Source organism: Galleria mellonella, unplaced genomic scaffold, assembly GCF_026898425.1.
Source record: "Galleria mellonella isolate WM207_F2 unplaced genomic scaffold, CSIRO_AGI_GalMel_v1 utg143, whole genome shotgun sequence".
NCBI classification, from domain to species: Eukaryota; Metazoa; Arthropoda; class Insecta; order Lepidoptera; family Pyralidae; genus Galleria; species Galleria mellonella.
Genome location: NW_026441997.1, coordinates 292,960 through 309,242, shown reverse-complemented (window position 1 = coordinate 309,242; position 16,283 = coordinate 292,960). Strand labels below are relative to the sequence as shown.

Below are 16,283 nucleotides of genomic sequence, written 5' to 3'. Positions count from 1 at the left end.
TGTGGTTGATTGAATAAACAATTTAACAAAGTTGATCTTACGCGATAATAGCTCTCTTTCTATTTACCATTTTTATTCGATTAAATAAAAATACAAAAACAAATTTCCCTCGAGTCCGCTGGCGCTAAAACAAGGTAACACAAGTTGTGATTTTTACTAAAGGCGCCAATATAAAGTTTCCTTAAAATAAATTGCCTGATACCAAATTCACAATTAATTGGGGGAAAAAAAAATATCTAAACGAAAAATAAAAAGATATACGTGTGTTATTTAAAAATTGTAAAGAAAAAAAGTATTGTTTCTGTGAGATGCTAGCGTCACTCTCGTCAGCTCTAGTAAGGCACGTCTCAACACTCTATGCACCTCTTGACAAAGAATTTCATTATCAGCACACCGGCTATGTGAATGTGTCTTGGAGATTCGATCGTCGAACATTTTGTAGTCCAATAACGTGCCCTTGTCTAATTGAATACGCAAGAACATACCGACTCAGAATATCATAAATCTCAATGCAAATTCAGGTTTTAATACTATAAAGCGATTAAAATATAGAATTACATTCAATGTTGCACGATCAAAGATTATGATAAGTATGCAATAAGAATTGTGCACCTACAATATCGAAACAGCTATTTTAAAAACAGATTAGAGTATATTGAAGATAGAAGAATTATAGAAGATTTTAATCAAAGAAAGTTTAAATTGCTTAATTACCGACAACATCTAATAGTTGATTCTGAGAAGATAGCAACGAAATAAAAATATACGCAAAAACCAATTATTCTTTTAAAAACAGCTTTTTCTCAACATCAACTCAGGATAAAAGACCAAATTAAATCAGAAGTACATATTTTTTTATATCACAATGGGTAGTGAACAGGAAAACATTGAAGTAGGTAAAGTAAAGAATAATTAAAGGAGAGTTAATATTGATATAGATTGATAGAACCAATTAATATTCATATATATATGAGATATAGTATAATGGCACATAAAAAACTATCTATTCTTCCGATAAACCATCCAAGCCGGAACTTCGCTTCGTAAATTCACGCCTTGCCACCGAATTCGTAAAAATCCTATACCCTTGCGCTGATCGTCTTATCAGATCTCCCCAGACTACTTCAGAAGATAAATGGGGATTGTTCTTCCTCAGCGAACGCGATTGAAAACCTAATGGTTGATATATTTTAAAATATATTTTATGTAAGGAAATGTATGTTTTCGTTTTATCTTATCAAATATACATACCCTTATTCTATATGAGTGAAAATGAACAAATCTCATGACGGTTTCTTAAAATGTAGCGCTAAAGATAAGAGGAAACAGCGTATCCAGTGTTTCGAATACTGAACGATGAGGAATTGACGTAACAGAAACAAATAAAAAAGCTGAAATGCGTAGATAAAAAAGGGTCGATGCAAGACTGACGTTTCTAGAATGATCGGTTGAGTAATGGTTTGTGGTTATTACCTAATAAAAACTACTACTTTTTGTGTATGACATTATCTAAAAATATTCCAACCTATCTATATAAATCTTCTAAATATCGAAGACTTTCATTATTGTATGTACAATGAATTTTATGTATGTATATGTGTAGATAGAAGACATAATTTGTCATACTATTAAACGGCATTGGACTCTACAGCATAAACCTATTAATTTCAGATTCAATTATTGGTAGCTATGACGTGCTAGTTTTTGCAAGGCTTTTGAACATCCAACATTTCAGTTTTTGGGTTAAACGGTGTGTATCGTAATGGTTGTCGGAACAATAAAATACGAGCACTATAGATTTGCGCTTTTGTATACAACGTAGCAGTATGATGTAAAAGAAAAAAAAAAATGAAATTTTTGTAAAGGAAAAAGTGACTTTTGTTATTAACCGAGTGAAATTGTAGACGAAGTGAACAAACTATTCAATCATAATGTTTATTTTTCTCGCTAGAAACGACGGAACTTTGCTCAATAATAGAGGAAATACACAAATATGAAACTAAATCACTAAACGATTGTCACATTAGATATTAGTTTCATAAGTTTCCCCATGGCTATGAAATAAAAGTTCTATTTGCGATTCATTTAATTTAAACATCGAAATAAGTAACATTTCGTTGTTTAAATAACAGACAAATAATTTTGCATTAATATATTAAGAATTGATATTAAAACCAATTAACTTACTTTTTGATTTCACAGTATTTAGAATAATTAACAATTGTAACCATCGAATAAAAATAATTATATACAACTAAAATTGTATACATTTACTTTTATAAGACAATACTCGTTGTATCGGTCCCGGCATAGAATAGGCCACCCCTTCCTTTCCTCTGGGTGTCGTAAGAGGCGAGGATGACGAGGGATGGCCAACAGCGTCCCTCTTAAACATATCCAGAGCTTAATTGCCGTTGCCAATTCGCCTGCCAAGAGTGGTAACTACTGGCAAAACTCCCCAAGCGTCTTATGTGGACATTTAAAGGCTCATATGACGATGACGTCATCATCATGACTTTTACAAGAAACAAGACAAAGTAGCCGAAAATCAAATATAAAATATAAGAAAATCTGTCAACGCAGATACAGTCTGCTTGAGTTTATGTCAGTAGGTAATCAGCAGGCTCTTGAATGTCGCTCCACGCGGCGCATGTTATTTGGCGCTTTACAACTTCCCAAACGGGTCAGCAAAGTTTTAATGGCCGAGTGTAAAATTCCTTAATTGGAATGATTGACGAGGTGAGTCTCGCTCGACTACTCGTTAATTCATAACAGCAATAATTTCTCAAAACATCAAATAATTAGAAATAAAAGTTAACATAAAGTCAAGGTGAATAGACTGTTATTATGATCAAAAAGGAAAATGTTTAAATTTGTGTGTAGTCATATTTTTTCTATGTACTATATTACGCCATGTGTTTGGTCAGTTCTAAATCAAATTTGCTAATTATTTTTGTTTTTTTCGTTCAAATTTCTATACGACTTCAATCAAGTAGCTTTTTTAGGGAACAAAATAATCTGAAATGGTTATCATAAATAACCAAATTCAATTGAATCAAATCATTCATTTTACCATATTTTATTTAACATTCTTACAAACCAGAACAGTAAACTGAAGTAAATCATGATTGGAGATAACAAAAGCAATAGCTGAATATCACAAATCGTTTGTTGATTTCCCAAAGGACGTGTACCCCGTCTGTATGACTTCGGTCATTTCCAATACGCCGCTGGACCACTTCAGGAGTCCCAACAGAAGCGTAACGTGGGCGACCATCTAGATTACCCGGCACAAAGGTAAACCGAACAAGACAAATTTACGAGGGTCTCTATCCCGCATATAACAACGAAGTACGATAAAAGTTAAACACTTTAGAATCCAATATTCAATTCACGACTTTAACAAATATAAGAAATAAACAACCTTCAGATCCTTTTACACGGTTCGAAAGTCACATTTCATTCACTGTGAAATATAAAGCAATTCAATACTATTTTGGAGAAGATAAAAACAATTTCCTATAGGATAGACTTGACGGGCAAAACGCAATCGAATAATATTCAGATGAGAGAGGATATGAAAAATATTATAGAATTTCTCGGTGATGTAACGGTGGAGCCTCTGAAAAGGGATTTGTAAGGCTGGCATGAATACAGCTGCTATTGTCACGATATTGATACTCTGATGGACATTACTCGTTTTTATACAATAAAACCCGAAGCGAGCTCGTTGCTACTCTGACAGTTGAAAAATAACCTTAAAATGCATTGTTAAAGTATAAAAATAGGTTCACGATTTAATGCCGGAAGGAGTAATCAGGAACATTTTATCGCGGTCCACTGGGATTCGCTCATATTTCGTCAAGAATATTCAATCTAAAGAAGAAAGGCCAAAAGTACTGTTATATTTCAAATCTAATTAAGTTTCAAATCTAACGGTGTTTGTCATTTCTGGGGTTTTTATTTAAAATTAATACCAATGTTTAGTATTGACCGGACAACGAACAGTGAACAGAAAAATTGCTATGAAGACTACAAATAAATAGAACAAATCAATCATTTATAGAATAGATTTGTCTTTGAATTTGTTATTATATCAAGAAGAAATGGCTGCATCTATTTATCTATTAAATTGGTGGAAAATTACTGAAATTGGGTTACCATGCGACTAAGTCACGAGCGCATCTGATTACCTACTACATTATATACATAAAAGACTTATAAATAAACAAATGTATTAATATATGGATAAATATAGTCAATATTATCTGAATATTCGAAAAATAAAGCAATTATTTCTTGCGTTCTCTCGAATTACATAATCAACTTCTTATTGAAGTTGAAATGAACCTCCCAATTTCCTCGTTATAAACAAGGATAAGAAAATTAATGTAAGAAACAATTGCAAATGATGATTAATGAATTAATAATTTAAAATATTCAGAGGCGCATTAAATTAAACAGAGGGAGATTTTATACGAGTACAAAAGTCATCTGCATGACGACGTTTATTTGAGTTGTATTTGTGTCGCCAAGCAGCTTTGCTTGGTTCCCTATTTTGATTTTAAGGGTGCTTATTGTGGATACAGCAGCAAAATGACTGGTTATAGAGGCATATCACTTTAGGCTATAGTTTATTTTGTAATACTCATGACGGCATTCATGTACAAGAAGTTTTTAGGTAGCAGTTATTATTTTTAATAAGGCAGGTTGTCATGCCATGCCATGGATGGAATGCTATCGAAGTAATAGAAAAAAAAAAAAACACTTAATATGAAGTCAAAAGTTACTCACATCAAATTCAGAAATCTGTCAATACTTAGAAGATTATAAATAGACAACTCAGACTAAATGCAACTGCTTAATTTCAGACGTAGTGTGTAAATTGTGGAACAAGGTATTTATGTAATATTATAAGTAATCTCTTATATTTAAAATGAAGCTTTGTAGCTATTGATAAATAAATAATCCTTCTAATATTATGAATGAAAATGTTTTGATGCTTGTTATTGAATCACGTTAAAATGGCTGAATAGATTTCATTGAAATTTGATACACGGGTTGGTTATATCATAACACAGAATACTTTAAAATATAGTAATTCATGCAAAAGAAGTCGCGAAAGCAGCTAGTGAATAATAAATAAATATTATTTTGGCCCAAACTTTAATACAATTTGTGAGGGTAAAAGTAGGTATTCAATTACTGTCTAAGGCTTATTGCGAGAAACGGCACGGAAAATAATTTTGGTTTGCGTGTAGAAATTAAATAAGTAAGCGGTCACATGAGTACATATAATACAGGTAACCAATATGAATTGTAAAAACCACAACGTAAGCTCTTATATCGCCGAGCTCCGACGCCCTCTTGACACGTTTCTATAATGACAATTCACCAGATTGCAGTTATTAGTACGTTTATTCGAATTAATTGCGTCAGCTTGCGATGCCATTTATTATCAAGAATTGTACTGGAGATTATCTAGACCAGAGATTCCTAGAGTGATCGATATTGACATCTTAGGATCGAAACCCGTTTCTCAGGAGTCAACATAAAGAAATTTTACCTTTTTCTCCTTACTTTGCGATTTGATTTTTTTTTTAATAATTACCTACTTAAGTATTTTTACGTAATTTGTATTATTAATTATTAACCACACTTAATTTTTATTGAATTCATTTTTAAATCTATCACCTATTGTGGTTAATTTATGTGAGGATGTTTTAGGTGTATACCTACAGTTATATATTTTTTAAACTTATGCCAGTTTTTTATATAATATGTGAGGCGCAACATTAGGACTTAAGTAATCTATTCACCAATATGCAGACTACTAGATAAATCAACACAAATGTTGGAAATGATAAACAGTTAAATAATTCAATTAATGTTAAATTTATATTTGAATATAGATTAACTTGTTACCTACTAAATCAGCCTGACTAAGAATTGGAAATGTTAAGATAAGTGGTTATGGAAGCAGTTATACCAACAGCTTTATTCATTCTCGGTATAATAATAATTTAAAAAATTAACACATTTTCTGTTTAGCTCGTGGATTTTTGATAGCTCTGTCCAAAATAATAACAGAGTACTCAATTTTTAATAAGGCAGAAAAAATTTTTCATTATGAATATCTTTTAGGTTTATTAAAAAATGAGAAAAATACTTGTACCACTGTGTACAAGTATTTTTTAATACAAAGATATTTTTTTCTGTTAATACAGAGAAACTAATTTTTCGTGGAAATAAATAATGACATTTTATTTTCACTTATCTTTGATTTTGCAAAAAAAAAAAAACACGATTCGAAACTTACTGACTTGTAACAATTCGGAATGTTTTCAAGTTTTGGTGATAAATCAGTCACAATTGTCTGCTTTGTGATAAGATATAATAGATGAAAACAAATTTCACATTTTTATATGGTAGGCGGTTTGCTTACTATCCGATCAAAATGTGGGCTTTGCGTGAATACTCCGGTTATATATTTGTGACTAAAGTAAGCATTTGCAGTCAGGAACCAAGTTTATTCGCTGTTACATTTTATCGGTAATTCGGAAGGTGGGTGCTTTGTTTAGATAAGAGAGTTTCCAAGTCATAAGTTTTGCGAGCCACTGCAAATTCATTATTTGAGTTATGAAGACGTACAAAGCGATAAACGTACTGCAATTGCTTAAATAAAGAATCGTGATATACAATATTTTATTAGATTAATTCTAAAATTAAATAAATTCCATTCAAAATAAAATAGGAAAGTAAATATAAAAGAATAAATATAGTGACAATACGGGAGTGTATGTTGATGAAGTGTGAGCCAGTGACGATCCGTTTACAAAACCGCCGCATTCGCACATTTCAAACCTTCTCGTTAGCGCAACCCTACCGCGGTCGCTTTCAATAGGTCGTATTAGTTTAAGTGGGTTCGCTTGACTGTGGATTGGCCGATTGTGTTAGAATCGTGTCGATTATATTTGTGAGCCGAGCAGACGCCCAGTTCCCGGATTGAGTTATTGTCTCATCTGAAGTTGGAGCGCGACTTTTAAAGTCCGTAGTCGAATAGGTAGTAACTTTATTTCTTACTAGAAACCCAACCCGGCTTTGCACAGTTTTTTTTTTTAATAAAATATAGTCTATCTTACTCGCTGATTATGTAGCTTTCTATAAGCGAAATAATTTTTAAATACGGTTCAGTTTTTTGAGTTTACCCAATACAAAGAAATAAATTATTCCTCTTCATATTATTTGTTTAGAAAAGCAATTTAATTTTAAACAAAATTAACAACCCTAACTTTATGCAATATAGAACAAAGGATACGCTTAAATATTTGTTTCCATATGTACATACCAGCCATTGCCCAAGTGCTGCAGTTGTCATCTGTTTAATTAAATATTCTCCGTACATTGTTGAACATTTTTAAGTATCAATGACAACACTCGTAAAGTTCTGACGGCAAAAAGCATACGCTTCTACTAACATGTTAAAAACTTAACATAAAGTTGTCTCAAGCAGAAACTCCGTTAATTTAAATTCTTAACAAATCGTTTAAAACTTAAGAACTAGGAAATACGTTTGGGTACATATACCTACATCTTTAAGTAAATTAGACATGTCTGCTCTTAGACACGTACATAATAGATATTGGAATATTGCATGTGGGTATTGGCAAGTTAAGAATAAAATCGGTCTACAAAATTTATGTTAACGATAAAATTGGAAATAATCTTATTCCTTTCTTCTTTTCTCATCTGATTCTGCCTTTATGTTATTTGTATTTATATTTATAATGCGTTGTGAGTATCTATAAATGTGAAAGTGAATTCGTTTGTTTGTTTGTAATCACTTTAACGATTTAACCAGTCGTCATGAACTTTGACATACGAGTAGTATTTCAGATGGAAAACATAAACTATATATATATCTTGATCAATCAACATATCGCAGTACGGACGAAGTCGTAGGTAAAAGCTAGTTTTAAATAATTTGAAAAAGGACTAAATCGTAACATAATGGATAAATTGATATCTTATTTCTTATACTGAAATTATTCTTATATTAATTGTTATTTTAATATCCAACATTCGTATGTAATATATATAATAGAAATATTAACTTTTTTGAAAAGTGTCTGCTTTTAACACGAGCCCCTCTTGACCTTTATAATTAATGACCTTAGCCTCAATTTTCCCTTCACAACACATTGGATCCCTTCGCTAATGAAAATTAAAATGTTTTATAATTAACCGGGTGGAACAGATGTGACCAAGCATCCACTATCAAGTTCTTTGATGTCTGAATAACGTATGTAAATAAACCGCCCAGACTAACGAGTACGTACTAAACTCGTACATAGCAAATTGCAAACAAAGTGAAGTGCAAGTGAAATTTAAGCGATCTGATGTGCATTTTTAATTATCTCTCATTTTAATTTTTCTTCCATTTCGTGAAAACGGTCAGTACACAATTATTTCCTTAATATAATATTCTATATACTTATATTGCAATTAGAAAAGATCATACACTTCAAATTTAATCTCTTAATTAAGCTGTAAGTCCCCGAAACACTTATTACGGCACAGCTTTGGCCATTTGCTTCATATTCCAATACCATCAAGGACTACTTTGCTACTTCTCGAGATTTCCTAAAATATAATAAGATTTTTTTACGGTGTAGATACCGATAATTTACGTAATAAATTTGAATTTTTTTACCTTTAGACAGTGACTTGAACTGGAAGTTAGGGATGAGTGACACTAATAAATTTTGCAGTAATAAAAGTTAAATATAAAATAATTGGTTTATTAATGAAATACCAACGTTTAAGGCGATAGTTTAAAACATAATAATGATGATATTATTACAAGGTAATTAAACGCTTTTTGGGTTGACCCAGTCACTGATGTATATCAGTGAAAACGAGTGTTTCTTTAGGTCGCATTATACATGAAATACATACATTACGGTCGTTAGTTAATTGATAAAATATTCATAAATTTAGGGCAATTATATTGTTTCAATAACAGTTTTAATTAAAATATTAAATACTGAATTAATCAACGTTATACTTTGATGTAAGCTTTTATTCGACCATTGCATTTATTAAGATAAACGAATAATACAAAAAACCAACAAACAAAATCCCAATTCTGATCTCTTAAGCTGTATTTATGAAAGAATATCAAATACTTATACTTTTATATTTAAAATATAGCGAGCTTTTTTATGTTTTTACTTCAGGAAATTACGCCAAGCCGAAGAGATATTTAAATTGGAAATGCCATTTTTCTCTTAAAATATACCTACCAAATAAAGAGTCAAGAATGATAGCAAAGAGTACTTCTTTGCCATTATACTGTGATGAGCAGAAGCCCCCACAAATCGAATGTGGAATGACCCATAAAACAGTCATAAATGATCCACACCCCTTAACTGAGAAGTCGTGCTGGTGCAAAAACAAACAAGGCGAATGCTGGCACTACTATCCATTAAGTTTCACAGTTATGCATAATGACACACTATATTTTATATAGTTTTATTTGCGGTGTCATCAACAAATCAGGGTCTGTATCAATATCTAATAAGATACATAATTTTCATATACATATATTATCTTTTTGATGATCGAAAATATACAAATAAAGAATGATATATTTTTTCCATTTTTAAATTATATAGCAGTATAAAATATTCTTTTGTACCACATGTATACTTTATTCTTTTATTAGAATTTACTTGTATAAGTTGAAATTAATAAAATTATTAAAATAATCCATTCTTCATATTGCATTATTTTAAATATACTCCGTATTTAATATAATTCTATATAAAAAAAATCATAATAGAGAAATTACATGAAATATATAAAAGTAACGTGGAAATATTTAGGTGTAACTGAAAAATGTTCATACCTAAATAAGTACTATTTGTTAAAACCCAAAATATTTTCAGGGGGTCCACCATATCCACGCGTGCAGCCAGCACCCACGATGTTTCACCGCATGGCTTACTTAAACTGTCAACTATTATTTTTTCACACACACACAAAACAATGCGACATATTACACATTAGTAACAATTATAGATAAATCACCAAATCACAGGCCATCCCATATCCGGACACAGTTGTACGGAAACAATTATTATCATTGGACAGTTAGAGCGGACGTCGCGGGCGAAGCGTGCGGTTCAGTAAAAGCTTTCGCCATACTGCCGCGCCGCGACGCGCGACCTGCCCACCCCTACAGCGCTACTGGAAGACGCCACGGCACGAGCGTTATTTCAAATAGAAAAACATGCTCTAATACATTTCAATGATAAAACATTCACTATTTAGTTAAGTAGGACGATAAGCTGTAATACTTTTATTTAGTCTTATAAATGAACCCTTTCATCCACCAACCGCACTGGTTCATTATCACAAAAGATATTCACAGTAACGAAACTTAAAATGTACCTAATTTTACGTTAGATTAATAACAACTCGAATTGTCTCAGACGTTTTCAAATTAATAATACACCAAGCTTATTTCAGAATATATTACGTTTGTTAGGGAATTTAATCAAAGAGATGCCTACAAATAATCAATTAGATACAAATTAATGTACCAGCGTTACAGCTATCAGCGTAATTAATTTGCACCTTTCCGACGGGAGGTCCGGCGATTAAAGTCCGTTACGATCGCCCGTTTAATGTATAGTGTTGGAATCTGATAAGATTGCTATTAATCACGGAATGAATTTCATCGACTTTGGAAGATTCCATTAACAGAAGAAGCACAGCGCGAGTCTTGATGGAGCGCTACGTGTTTCTCTATCTAAACATCTGAAGCATCTATAACGGAAGCGGCGTGCGGCGGCTGCGTGTAGCTTATCAAGAATGCACTCGCGCTACACTAGTTCGGTTATGATAAGTTGTCAATGAAACTATTTCAGATTATTTCAAAGGACTTATTCTGTATAATACGCAGATCATAACAATTAGTAGATTTATAATCTCCTGCAATAAACAATTTATGTTCGTAAGAGTATTCGATTTTGATAAAAATATTTTAGATTTATTTTATTTATTCGTAGGTTGTTTATCGTTATTATTGTAGTCTTTATATTATAATTTCTTTCCAATTATAAATTATTTAATAATCAATATAACTTGTACGAATTTATTTATTGTAAATTTATTTATTTAATGTAAAATTAATTAGTTACTAATTAATTTTACAATAAATAAATAAATTTTAAGTTAGTAAAAAAAACTACATTGATATAATTTGCATGCTTAATATCAGCTGAATATAGAACTATATAGTTATTAAATGAGAGCTCTGTATCACTTATTCAAAGCAAATAAACTCTTCTATTTTATTCTGTTCGAAACTTGTATTTTCCACTGTAATAGTAAATTATATTCTGTGAAATACTAAATGTCGCGTCGATCATAATTATGTTTCCTATACCCTTCGCGAACATGATAAACCGTCTTCTGTTCAGACACTAGGCGTTCCGATTTTGTTAATTTAAAAAATAAAACCTCCGTTGAGAATATCTCGGAGCCTGTCTGCATACAAAACGATTAATTAACAAGATCAACAAAATTTCGTAAACGCAGAGACTACAAACAAGCTTTGGAAGTATAAACACAAAGAAAATACTGCTAGGTCTAAAATATTTGCATTAGGTAACGGTAATTTTATATACACATGACACCTGTTACTTCACTGTGTTTATCTAGCTACAATCAGTATAATATGCTTTAATTAAAAAAAAAAAGTCAGGAAATCTAGAAACTTCGTTTAACATTAAATGTATATAAGTGTAATTAAGTAATAACACACTGTTTTAATAAATTTAGAGAAGAGATGGGATTTCACGAATACTTACTTGATTTAATGTAACTCAATGGTAACAAAAATTAGTTTTAAACGTGATTTTATGAGACTATAAGTACTAATACTAATAATGAATAGTTGTAAAAAAAAACATTTTACTGGTTAGATGTATATGTTTATTATACATAAATATATTTTCTTTAAATTTAATCGAGCGACTTACTTTGACAGCGAAAACAAAAGTAATTTTAATTAAACTCATATGCTTAATGCAATGACGAAGAGAAACAGTCATATTTTCAAGTAAACGAGGGGAAATTTGGTATAAATAGGAATAATGAAACGAACATTATCGAATGAACATCGCAATTAAGTATTGTTGGGCAGATTGAAAAGTTACCAACTTTGGTGTTAAGTTAATATGGAAAGTTGGGCTTGAAGAGCACGCATTGGGCAACAAATAAATCTAGCCGAAGTTTTGTTTGGAACTCCCGCGTTGTTAAACTTACGATGTCCTCTTCCCTTCATTATATAAAAAAAAAAACCTAAAGTTAAATCTTTTTAATGTATTCTTGTTTAACTGCTACAATAATTTTAATTTGTAATTTTATTGTGAGAAAAACTTTCAGGGTTCTCTTCAAATATTTAGTATTTACCTCGAATATTTTTTTTACTAACAAAAATTACAAATTATAATGAATATAACAGTTAGGTAGGTTAGGTACATAAAATGTGATAACTTATTTCATCTGGATAGGTATTATTTACGTAATAGCTGTCACAGTAAATATTACTTCAAAAATTTCTCGTATTTACACAAACCTTTTTCTTTGTATGTTGTGCAAATAAGCCGGCTCTATGTTGATTTAGGCTGACGCTATTGTGTGGCAACGTTACGAATAGTTTTTTTTTCATGATAAAAAAGCAAGTATATGCTTGTCATCCTAAAACGACTTTAGTTTATAAAATAATTAACATATAATGTACTTACAAGTGTAGTGAAACATACAAATATAACTTAATAATTTTGATTAAATGTACAAATAATGTTATAATATAGGTTAGTATTTATTGTCTTTTTTGTAATAAAGACGCTAAAAACGAGCAAATGATGGATGGAAGGATACTGTTGTTCCTCGCGACTTTGTCTAGTGAATAAAAATATAAAGTAACTTAAATTTTAACTTAGGATATAACCTACACATGTACCGAATTTCAATCAAATCCATTTAGCCGTTAAAACGTGATCGAGCAACAAACATATAAACATCTTTACAAACTTCACATTTATAATATTAATAATTTTTCATATGTATCTTGTAAAATAATAAAAATATAATAACCTGGGGAAGTAAAAATAAATACTTAAGCGTAGTAAAACAAATACTATGCTTCATACGTTGTACAGTCGCAAACGACTTTCGGCATATATTATGACTATAAAGTTTATGTTGAATATTGACGAGTCTCTGTAGAGTTCCCTGATGCTTAGGTTAACAAAAAAAATGTTTTGCAACATAATTTTACGTACTAAATAATTTTATTAAGATATGATATTTCTTTCCTATATATATACTTATTTATTGGAAAATAAGTAGGGAAACCATACAATTCAAACATGTTCACGAGAATACGAATAAACACTTATATCGAGAAACATAATTTATCGCGTTTGTATCGTTGAATGAGTGTAATTTTGTCGCATATGAGAAATCTTATCATTTTAACAAGATGTATGACAGTATTAAATTCGTTATTGGAACCTTAACAGTATAAATAATCACATTAAGCGTAATTCATTGTTTTTTTTTACCTCTGTCAATTTAAAAGTACTAATAATAAATTAATATTGACAATACTACATATAGGAAACAAAAATAAATAAAACACAGAGAATACTATGACCCCGCCTACTAGTTTACATCGCCTACCGGAATAGCTGCTATAACTCTTATTGTTGGGGAAACAAAATATACCAACAAAAGTCCTGTACAGCGGTAAAGGTCTTGAAAGGACGTTACAAGACCGATACTTGTCTCTTAAAATGTTGCGAATGAATATATTCTGTGCAGAACGTGTTTTCTATGAGAATTGGATATACATTTTACGTTAGCTGTATTCAGTTAAGGATAAAAACAAACGCATAAAATTCGTACTTGATTACCCTTCTTATTGTCGGAGTGCTGTCGCCATAAAATTTGAACTGAAGGTCGATTTTTTGCAATTTCTTTAAGATCGTACATTGTGTTATAGAAATATTTATCCGCATTTATACCGTGATACAGTAAAAACAAATATAATCATGACAGTAATCCCAATTGGAGAAGACAGAAACATCAGTCATCTGTTGCTGTTGCTCTGAAAGATCTACCAGATTTACCAGAGGGAGACTTTGTACAAAAGTCGATTGCTTGGGTACCTCTGTCCCATTCGTGTTTCAACCGTGAAGCAGTTGTGTTTGCATGGCTGTGTTTCGGTTTGAAGGGTGGGATATGGCGTGAATTTACTGGGTACAGAGGAATAACATCTGAGTCCTCAGGAATGGCAACGCATGGGGGGTATTATGGGTGAAACAGTCTATTCTGTTATGTCCATGGTATTGCTCATGTCTATAGGCGACGGTTACTACATTACATCAGGTGGGCCGTCAGCTTGTTTGCCATTCTAAGTTGTATAAAAAAAAATTATTATTCATATACATTTTAAAATATCTTAAAAAGAATATAGCATATTTCAACTGTGACTACATTAGCGTATAATTTATAAACATTTTAGTAATGTTATTACTCAACAGTACCTAACAATTTTAAAATAGGTAACCTGCGTCTTTCCGAGGAGTTTAAAATATACTCATATGAATATTTATAATACAGTCACTTGCACATTTGTATTATTTTTCTTTATAAAATAAAGATAAGGTCAAAAAACGAACAGATTTTTAAGGCAATAAAACTGGAAGAATTTCTAAGCTTACATAGTGTCAAATTTTTACACTCAAAGTATCAGAACATATAACAGAAAGTCTAAGTATAAAGAAACTTACAAAACAACTGCATTGAATTGTCCTATGAATAAATAACACTTCTAAGAATATACGAACAAATGTATTATCCATTAAACATTTAGTTGATAGAAAAATAAAAACCTGCTTGGCATTATCCAATCATACACGAAGTTTTAAATATTACCAATATGTTAGATGTATAAATATGACAAGTATGTAATGCCGTATGCAATTGTCGAATTTTGAAACAGCATTCGTAAAAACGACTTATATAATTATAATTTTATAATTGTATATCGATGTAATTCGAACAAGTATAATAATACACAAGTAACAAAGTCATCATTATTATGACAATGAATCCTTATAATTTCCATAAATGTTATTACATCGCAACATGTACGGCGTCATGGCGTCGATTAATATCCCATTCCTGAAGTATTGGTTTATGAGGATGACAAGTAAGTATAAGGTAATTGTTAAGACGTGATATGAATAATTATGATATCATTATATTATAATAAGCTACTTGAAGGCTGAAAGGCTAAGATATTATTATACTTTAATAGGTTATTGTACAGCTAGCGCAGGAACGACGCTGCGTACGTCATATCAAGCTGTAGCGCTCTGCAAATAACAGGACTAATTGGACCTAAAAGTATTAAATATATTTTTAATTAGAATTATTAAATCTTTGAAAAAAATTTATTTAAACTTAAGTACCTGTAAAAATATTCATGACACAATAACTTTGTTTTAAGTAATGAAAAGTTTACATAACTACAGTAACAGTTTTTATTCGGGTAGACTACCCGAATAAAAACTGTTACTGTTTCAAAGTATAGACAAAAAGTTTATGACAACCCTTATAAAAATCTGAAATACAACAATGCATAATTAATTAAGAAAACAAAATTTTATGTTCGGTACCGAAGGAGTATGAATGACTAAGTAAGGACTTTACTACAGTACATATTTGAACAACTTTTATTTAAAGAACATTTACATCCACACTTTTCTTTACATGAAAATTTGGAAAATTTAACTATCTGAGTTTAATAAATTTGTAAGGATAATGAAAAACTTTAAATATGTGTTTACAATAGCAAAAGTATAGATTTTAAAACTTAATAAGATTAATATTAATTTTCTGGAACATTACGGTAGAGTGTAAGAAAACCAATTATGTCCAGGAAGTAATCTATTTGCTACATCCGAACATACATTTTCTCTTCCACGGTGGAGGCCACTCACGCATTTCCTCTTTATAAAGTAGGTATAAGAAGCACATGCGAGTACATTTTTACACGAGAACATTTTTATGTTTGGCTTTCAAGAACCCTTCTTCTATCTACATTTATATCTATGCATTATATGTTAGTAACAACAATGCATTGTCATGGAATTGGGTAGATAGATGATCCACCCATAAAACAGTGGACAGAAGTCTTA

At 30.8% G+C, this 16,283-nt stretch overlaps 1 protein-coding gene across 3 annotated transcripts in view; it reads right to left on the bottom strand.

Moving 5' to 3' along the window:
• The window catches only part of LOC113517047 (neural-cadherin-like), a 181,048-nt gene that overhangs the window by 97,665 nt on the left and 67,100 nt on the right, over positions 1-16,283 (bottom strand). Inside the window, exon 1 of one of the 3 annotated variants that reach the window (XM_031908003.2) lies at positions 9,911-10,198. The exons of 1 other annotated variant lie outside the window; for it this stretch is intronic. In XM_031908003.2, the coding sequence (XP_031763863.1) occupies positions 9,911-9,962 (52 nt within the window). In that variant the 5' untranslated portion in view covers positions 9,963-10,198. Of the gene's footprint in view, positions 1-9,910; positions 10,199-16,283 lie in introns of those variants that run through there. One more of the 3 variants, XM_031908004.2, reaches the window with a different exon arrangement.